Source organism: Danio rerio, chromosome 23 (genome assembly GCF_052040795.2).
Source record: "Danio rerio strain M-AB ecotype USA chromosome 23, GRCz13ab, whole genome shotgun sequence".
Classification (NCBI taxonomy): Eukaryota; Metazoa; Chordata; class Actinopteri; order Cypriniformes; family Danionidae; genus Danio; species Danio rerio.
Genome location: NC_141043.1, coordinates 50,052,501 through 50,062,500, shown reverse-complemented (window position 1 = coordinate 50,062,500; position 10,000 = coordinate 50,052,501). Strand labels below are relative to the sequence as shown.

Here is a 10,000-nt window from a genome sequence, read left to right as displayed (position 1 = left end):
CCATCCATCCATCATTACATCCATCCATTATTACATCCATCCATCATTACACCCATCCATCCATCCATCATTAAATCTATCCATCCATCCATCCATCAGTACATCCATCCATCATTAAATATATCCATCCATCCATCATTACATCCATCCATTATTACATCCATCCATCATTACACCCATCCATCCATCCATCATTAAATCTATCCATCCATCCATCCATCATTACATCTATCCATCTATCCATCCATCCATCATTACATCCATCCATCATTACACCCATCCATCCATACATCATTAAATCTATCCATCCATCCATCCATCCATCATTACATCCATCCATTATTACATCCATCCATTCATCATTACATCCATCCATCTATCATTAAATCTATCCATCCATCCATCATTACATCCATCCATCATTACATTCATCCATCATTAAATATATCCATCCATCAATCATTACATCCATCCATCCATCCATCCATCATTAAATCTTTCCATCCATTCATCCGTCCATCATTGCACCCATCCATCCATCCATCATTACATCCATCCATCATTACATCCTTCCATTATTACATCCATCCATCCATCATTAAATCTATCCATCCATACATCATTACATCCATCCATCATTACATCCATCCATCCATCCATCCATCCATCCATTCTTTATTAAATATATCCATTCATTAATCATTACATCTATCCATCCATCCATCATTACACCATCCATCCATCATTCCATCCATCCATAATTAAATATATCACTCAATCATTACATCCATCCATCCATCATTACATCCATCCATCTATCCATCCATCTATCCATCCATCCATCTATCCATCCATCCATCCATCCATCCATCATTACATCCATCCATCATTAAATATATCCATCATTAAATATAAAGCCTTCAGTGTTGTGCTTCTGTACAGAAGTATTTGAGATGTGATGAAGCTCTAGCGACTGGAAAGCGCATCTGTCTGATAGTGTAGAGCAGTGTGAGTTGAGCTCTGCAGATGTGGACGAGTCTCTGAACTCATGCTGTTGATTATGAAGGCTGATGTCATGTGTTCATTAAAGCCCCGCTGTTCTCAGATCTGTAATGTCTCACACATGTTTGCTCTCCAAACACAGCAGACGCTAATGCTATGAGCCGATCACAGAGAAGACATGTTTCTCTGTCCCACATTTAATGCAGACCCCTTTAGAAAGCCTCGTCTTCCCATCAGAGAGCACAGAATAAAGGTTACCAGAATAAAGGCATTCTCTGCGTGTGTCCGAAACATCCGGTCACCAGGGGAGGAAGTTCTCATCAGATGCAAATAAAAGCTCTTTTATAAAGATCTGTGTGCTCACACGGCTTCAGATCCTGCTTCCACAACAGCGTAAACAAACACACAGCGGAAAAACAAACGCATTCGAGAAACTGAAAACAGCCAGAAATTGAACAGAAAGCCGTGTCGCTAAAGCCTGATTTCTACTTCAGAGCTCTGCTAATGACCTACATGTGAAGCGTTAAGCTCATGTTCACTCTGTGCTATTTTAAGGAGGGGTAAAACTGCTGTTGCACCAAGCGCCTGCTCTGAACATGCTGTCCTTACTCTATTAATCAGTTACATACCACAATCTATCTATCTATCTATCTATCTATCTATCTATCTATCTATCTATCTATCTATCTATCTATCTATCTATCTATCATCTATCTATCTATCTATCTATCTATCTATCTATCTATCTATCCTCCATCCATCCATCATTAAATCTATTCATCCATCCATCATTATACCCATCCATTATATCCATCCATCATTATACCCATCCATTATATCCATCCATCCATCCATCCATCCATCCATCCATCATTATACCCATCCATTATATCAATCCATCCATTCATCCATCCATCCATCCATCCATCCATCCATCATAATACCTATCCATTATATCCATCCATTCATCCATCCATCCATCCATCTATCATTATACCAATCCATTATATCCATCCATCATTATACCCATCCATGATATCCATCTATTCATCCATCCATCCATCCATCCATCCATCCATCCATCCATCCATCCATCCATCCATCCATCCATCATTATACCCATCCATTATATCCATCCATCATTACACCCATTCATTATATCCATCAATTCATCCATCCATCATTATACCCATCCATGATATCCATCTATTCATCCATCCATCCATCCATCCATCATTATACCCATTCATTATATCCATCAATTCTTCCATCCATCATTATACCCATCAATTATATCCATCTATTCATCCATCCATCCATCATTATACCCATCCATTATATCCATCCATTCATCCATCCATCCATCCATCCATCCATCCATCCATCATTATATCCTCCATCCATCAATATATTCATTTATACATCATTACATCCATCCATATATCTATCCATCCATCCATTGTAATGATAAGTTGGCGGTTCGTTCTGCTGATATATATATATGGTAACTGAAATGCTAATTAATTAGTTTAAAATGTCCTTTGTTCAATAATGTTTTGTCATTATTAGAGTTTTAGATATTCGCATTTTCACGTTCTCCTCCAGAAAACTCTTTTGTTTTGTCTGCTGGTGTTTCTGGCGACTGCATTTCTAGGATCTGGCTATTATATAACATCTGTCTCCGCTGTGTAGAAATGTAAAACAGCAGCGCAGATCTGATGATAAATGAGTTTCTGACTGCAGACTTTGGCATCTCTGCTGATCTGAGCTCAGTTTGAGGCGTTTCTCGGCTCGTTTGTTCAGATTTTGAGCTTAATTTTCATCACTGAATCTTACATGGTCAACAGTGGAACATACTCTCTATAAAATGCTGGGTTGGCTACATGGTGGCGCAGTGAGTAGCACAATCACCTCACAGCAAGAAGGTCACTGGTTTGAGCCTCAATCATCTCAGACTGGTTTCTTGAACATGACGATGAGTTCACTGTACTCAAATGGCCTCCACAGTCACCAGAGCTCAATCCAATAGAGCAGCTTTGGGATGTGGTGGAACGGGAGATTGGCATCATGGATGTGCAGCCGACAAATCTGCAGCAACTGTGTGATGCTATCATGACAATATGGAGCAAAATCTCTGAGGAATATTTCCAGCAGCTTGATGAATATCTGACACCAAGGATTAAGACAGTTCTGAAGGCAAAGGGGTCCAGCCCGGTACTAGTAAGGTGTACCTAATAAAGTGGCCGGTGAATGTACATTAAAATAAAGAACCAAGCCTCTGCTTTTAAACCCCAAAACAGGTATTCTATCTTCACATGTTTGTTTAATCATCGCTTGAATGCAGATCAAAAATGCAACATCTTTAAGATAAATGCAAGTCATGACAGCAACAAGAACAGGTTATGAAGCGTTTATGTCCAGCTGTCATAGCAAACAATGTCATCACTGCATTTATAATGTCACAACTGAGCGAATGACCATTAATAACAGTTATCATAAGCTTGCATAAAAACACTATCACATTAGTGACATGTCATATCATGATGATAAAGGTTTCATGACAGCCGTATGAACACTAGTAACGTGTTGCCTAATGTGTTATTAGAGATGAGTTATTAAACCGCTCATGTTTAAACTGTGTTCACTTGTGGAACGGCTGAAAATAATAATAATAATAATAATGGTGTATATGTTTAACTGTACAATAAATGCTGAGATGGAAAGTTTGCGCAGAGATGTGACGATGACGTGACGATGATGTAATGACGGCTCTTTGATGAATGAACGCTCTCGGAAACATCCTCAGGGCTCCTGGAGCATGCTGGGAAACATCTGACTGATGGAAAATCCTGCTGCCGCGATGATTTATGAGTGCTGCTGTTCAGTGTGTGTGTGTGTGTGTGTGTGTGTGTGTTTACTGTATTCTGTCATAACACTCAATAACAGGATCAATGAGAGATTAATGGTGTTGTTGCTGGAGAATGATCAGTCACAGGAGACGGCGGACGCAGAGTTCAGCCGTTGTTGACTCTAAACACACACTCCTGAAGCATTCTGTAATATTAATTTCCTGTTTATTGTCTTTTTTGGTTTCCTGCTTTCAGTAAATGTGGAGCCTTTAAATGTGTTGATCATATCACATATATAAACCTGACCACAGGTGTAAAATCAGCAGTCTGAGAGATTTACATTGCTTGAGTTCAGCCTGTGTCATGGAGCTGTTGCTGTCAGTGTTATTATGGAGGCTGTAATGGTGTGTACATTAGCACATGAGTCATGCATGCTGTTATATTATATTATTCAGTCATTTTCCTTCAGCTGAGTACCTTATTTATCAGAGGTCGCCACTATCAGAGAACCACCAACTATTCCAGCATATGTTTTACACAGCAAATTCCCTTCCAGCTGCAACCCAGTACTGGGAAACACCCATACACACTCATTCACACTCATACACTCATACTCTAGGGCCAGTTTAGTGAATCAGTTCCCCTATAGCGCATGTGTTTGGACTGTGGGGGAAACCGGAGCACCCGGAGGAAACCCACACCAACACGGGGAGAACATGCAAACTCCACACAGAAACACCAACTGACCCAGCCGAGACTCAAACCAGAGACCTTCTTGCTGTGAAGCCACAGTGCAACACCACTGAGACACCGTGCTGCCTTATATTACTTAATGTTATGTTATTGTTTTGTCATTTTGAAATGAATAACACTTTATTAATTTATTTGTTTATTTTTGTCTGTCTTTTCAATTTTGTCGTTTGTTCTTTATTTTATAAACCTGGATTTTTTATTTAATTCTAATTTAATTTAATTTAACTATTTGTCTACCGTTTTCAATTTAATAAAAAAGGCCTAGTCTACTTTATATTATATTATATTATATTATATTATATTATATTATATTATATTATATTATATTATATTATATTATATTATATTATATTATATGTTATATTATATTATATTATATTATATTATTTTATATGTTGTGATATATTTTATTATATTATATTATATTATATTATATTATATTATATTATATTATATTATATTATATTATATATTATATTAAGGTAAAGATTATTTCTACTGTGCATATATCAAAACGTTATTTTTGATTTAATAATATGCATTGAAAAAACATAATTTGGATAAATTAAAAGGCAATTTTGTCAATATTTAGAATTTTTATCCATCAGATTCCAGATTTTTTTATTGTATCTCAGCTAAAAATTGTCAAAATAAAGTGTAAATTAGTGAATAAATTATTTGATCAGCTTTCAGATCCTCAATTTCAGATTATTGGCCATTATGACTGGTTTAGTGGTCCATGTTGATAATATGTAATATTATTATATTGTATTATTCATTCATTAATTTTCACCTTAGTCCCTGTATTAATCAGGGGTCGCCACAGTGGAATGAACCGCCAACTTATCCAGCATATGTTTTACAGAGCGGATGGCCTTCCAGCTGCAACCCATCACTGGGAAACACCCATACACACTCAATCACACTCTTAAGCAGGTCGCACACCAGAAGCGCCGCTCGGCGGCGCGCAGCGCCACGCAGCGCCATGTATTTTAGAATTCTAAACATAGGTTTCTATCAGGATACACACACCGGCACCGCAAGTCGGCGGCTGTCGGCGGCGCCCGGCGACGGCTCAGGACGCAGTTCATTTTTCAGCCGCGCCACAGAGCGCCATCTGATTAGTTTCATGTTAAATATCATTCGAATGTGCGCGTCTGGTGTGTGATACTTTAAACTGTCATGTGCGCGCCGTGTCGCGGCGCTGAGCGGCGCTTCTGGTGTGCGACCTGCTTTACACTACGACCAGTGTAGTTGAACATGCAAACTCCACACAGAAACACCAACTGACCCAGCTGAGACTCAAACCAGAGACCTTACTGCGAGGCAATTGTGCTAACCACTGTGCCACCGTGCCACCCCTTATTATATTATATCATCATCATAAAGTATTTCACACACACATGCTTTTATAGTTCTTCACTTCAGTTTCTGTCTGAAAGCTTTTTAAAATCTGACATGAGGAATGTGTGTGTGTGTGTGTGTGTTGTGTGTGTGTTGTGTGTGTGTTGTGTGTGTGTGTGTGTGTGTGTGTGTGTGTGTGTAACCTGCTCTTCTTCTCTGTGTTCTCCAGGGTCCAGTGGGACTGATAGGAATAACCGGAGTAACAGGACAGCCTGGAGAAAAGGTACAAACTCTGTCTGCAGTACTACTCCATATAGTCCCTATTAATCCATCATGACCCATCAGATTAATCACAGTGTGTGTGTGTGTGTGTGTGTGTGTGTGTGTGTGTGTCTGTGTTCAGGGTGATCGGGGTCCTCCAGGTCCTCTGGGTCCTCCAGGAGAGAAAGGTTCAACAGTAAGAGCTTATTTCTCATTACTGAAGGCTTGATCAGTCTCTGTCTTCCAGTGTGATTACCTGAACACTCTTCAGTCAGAACACATGACCACCTCTGAACACATCTGTACAGTAGTGTGATGATTTTAAATCAGGATGTGTGTAATCGTGTGTGTTTCTCCTCATCAGGGGTATCCGGGTCTTCCTGGAGGTCCTGGAGATTTCGGTCCTCAGGGTCCAGCAGTGAGTGCAGCACTGAGCAGATTCATGAAAATAACATCCCAAACAGCAGTCAACATCACAGTAGAGGGCACTAGAGAGGGCGCATGTGTCAAGAACAAAGGGTTTGGGCAGATAATTTACCAAGAGTAGTTCACCTATCTGTGAGTGAGTTTTTGACTAGTGAGTAGACCACTATACGTGTTGACTAGTTAGTAGACCAGTTAACCGTTTGACTAATTAGAAAACTAGTTCACCTGTTGACTAGTAAGTAGATGAGTTCACCTGTTGACTAGTGAGAAGTTGAGTTCACCTGTTGACTAGTGAGAAGACGAGTTTACCTGTTGACTAGTTAGTAGCCCAGTCTATCTGTTGACTAGTGAGTAGACGAGTTAATCTGTTGACTATTGAGTAGATAAGGTGATCTGTTGACTAGTGAGTAGACGAGTTTACCTGTTGACTAGTGAGTAGACGAGTTTACCTGTTGACTAGTGAGTAGATGAGTTGATCTGTTGACTAGTGAGTAGATGAGTTGATCTGTTGACTAGTGAGTAGATGAGTTTACCTGTTGACTAGTTAGTAGCCCAGTTGATCTGTTGACTAGTGAGTAGATGAGTTAATCTGTTGACTAGTGAGTAGACGAGTATACCTGTTGACTAGTTAGTAGCCCAGTTGATCTGTTGACTAGTGAGTAGATGAGTTAATCTGTTGACTAGTGAGTAGACGAGTATACCTGTTGACTAGTGAGTAGACGAGTATACCTGTTGACTAGTGAGTAGACGAGTATACCTGTTGACTAGTGAGTAGACGAGTATACCTGTTGACTAGTGAGTAGACGAGTATACCTGTTGACTAGTGAGTAGACGAGTATACCTGTTGACTAGTTAGTAGCCCAGTTGATCTGTTGACTAGTGAGTAGATAAATTAATCTGTTGACTAGTGAGTAGACGAGTATACCTGTTGACTAGTGAGTAGACGAGTATACCTGTTGACTAGTGAGTAGATGAGTTAATCTGTTGACTAGTGAGTAGATAAGGTGATCTGTTGACTAGTGAGTAGACGAATATACCTGTTGACTAGTGAGTAGACGAATATACCTGTTGACTAGTGAGTAGACGAATATACCTGTTGACTAGTGAGTAGACGAGTTTACCTGTTGACTAGTGAGTAGATGAGTTGATCTGTTGACTAGTGAGTAGATGAGTTGATCTGTTGACTAGTGAGTAGACGAGTTTACCTGTTGACTAGTGAGTAGATGAGTTTACCTGTTGACTAGTGAGTAGACGAGTTTACCTGTTGACTTGTGAGTAGACGAGTTTACCTGTTGACTAGTTAGTAGCCCAGTTGATCTGTTGACTAGTGAGTAGATGAGTTAATCTGTTGACTAGTGAGTAGACAAGTATACCTGTTGACTAGTGAGTAGACGAGTATACCTGTTGACTAGTGAGTAGATGAGTTTACCTGTTGACTAGTTAGTAGCCCAGTTGATCTGTTGACTAGTGAGTAGATGAGTTAATCTGTTGACTAGTGAGTAGACGAGTATACCTGTTGACTAGTGAGTAGACGAGTATACCTGTTGACTAGTGAGTAGATAAGGTGATCTGTTGACTAGTGAGTAGACGAATATACCTGTTGACTAGTGAGTAGACGAGTTTACCTGTTGACTAGTGAGTAGATGAGTTCATCTGTTGACTAGTGAGTAGATGAGTTGATCTGTTGACTAGTGAGTAGATGAGTTTACCTGTTGACTAGTTAGTAGCCCAGTTGATCTGTTGACTAGTGAGTAGATGAGTTCACCTGTTGACTAGTGAGTAGATGAGTTAATCTGTTGACTAGTGAGTAGACAAGTATACCTGTTGACTAGTGAGTAGACGAGTATACCTGTTGACTAGTGAGTAGATGAGTTTACCTGTTGACTAGTTAGTAGCCCAGTTGATCTGTTGACTAGTGAGTAGATGAGTTCACCTGTTGACTAGTGAGTAGATGAGTTAATCTGTTGACTAGTGAGTAGACGAGTATACCTGTTGACTAGTGAGTAGACGAGTATACCTGTTGACTAGTGAGTAGATGAGTTAATCTGTTGACTAGTGAGTAGATAAGGTGATCTGTTGACTAGTGAGTAGACGAATATACCTGTTGACTAGTGAGTAGACGAGTTCATCTGTTGACTAGTGAGTAGACGAATATACCTGTTGACTAGTGAGTAGACGAGTTTACCTGTTGACTAGTGAGTAGATGAGTTCATCTGTTGACTAGTGAGTAGATGAGTTGATCTGTTGACTAGTGAGTAGATGAGTTTACCTGTTGACTAGTTAGTAGCCCAGTTGATCTGTTGACTAGTGAGTAGATGAGTTCACCTGTTGACTAGTGAGCATATGAGTTAATCTGTTGACTAGTGAGTAGACGAGTTTACCTGTTGACTAGTGAGTAGACGAGTTTACCTGTTGACTAGTTAGTAGCCCAGTTAATCTGTTGACTAGTAAGTAGATGAGTTCACCTGTTGACTAGTGAGTAGATGAGTTAATCTGTTGACTAGTGAGTAGATGAGTTAATCTGTTGACTAGTGAGTAGACGAGTATACCTGTTGACTAGTGAGTAGATGAGTTTACCTGTTGACTAGTTAGTAGCCCAGTTAATCTGTTGACTAGTAAGTAGATGAGTTCACCTGTTGACTAGTGAGTAGATGAGTTAATCTGTTGACTAGTGAGTAGATGAGTTAATCTGCTGACTAGTGAGTAGATGAGTTAATCTGTTGACTAGTGAGTAGACGAGTATACCTGTTGACTAGTGAGTAGATGAGTTTACCTGTTGTCTAGTGAGTAGACGAGTTCACCTGTTGACTAGTGAGTAGATGAGTTAATCTGTTGACTAGTGAGTAGATGAGTTCACCTGTTGACTAGTGAGTAGATGAGTTTACCTGTTGACTAGTTAGTAGCCCAGTTAATCTGTTGACTAGTAAGTAGATGAGTTCACCTGTTGACTAGTGAGTAGATGAGTTAATCTGTTGACTAGTGAGTAGATGAGTTAATCTGTTGACTAGTGAGTAGACGAGTATACCTGTTGACTAGTGATTAGATGAGTTTACCTGTTGACTAGTTAGTAGCCCAGTTAATCTGTTGACTAGTAAGTAGATGAGTTCACCTGTTGACTAGTGAGTAGATGAGTTAATCTGTTGACTAGTGAGTAGATGAGTTAATCTGTTGACTAGTGAGTAGATGAGTTAATCTGTTGACTAGTGAGTAGATGAGTTCACCTGTTGACTAGTGAGTAGACGAGTTTACCTGTTGACTAGTTAGTAGCCCAGTTGATCTGTTGACTAGTGAGTAGATGAGTTGATCTGTTGACTAGTAAGTAGACGAGTTTACCTGTTGACTAGTGAGTAGCGCAGTTGATCTGT

At 39.5% G+C, this 10,000-nt stretch overlaps 1 protein-coding gene across 3 annotated transcripts in view; it reads left to right on the top strand.

Moving 5' to 3' along the window:
• The window catches only part of col24a1 (collagen type XXIV alpha 1), a 140,791-nt gene that overhangs the window by 95,959 nt on the left and 34,832 nt on the right, over positions 1–10,000 (top strand). For all 3 annotated transcript variants that reach the window (XR_015524176.1, XR_015524177.1, XM_087307931.1), the window contains exons 25-27: positions 6,178–6,231; positions 6,352–6,405; positions 6,574–6,627. Coding sequence is in view for 1 of the 3 variants with exons in the window: in XM_087307931.1 (XP_087164057.1) it covers positions 6,178–6,231; positions 6,352–6,405; positions 6,574–6,627 (162 nt within the window). In the remaining 2 variants the exon portion in view is untranslated. The remainder of the gene's footprint in view (positions 1–6,177; positions 6,232–6,351; positions 6,406–6,573; positions 6,628–10,000) is intronic.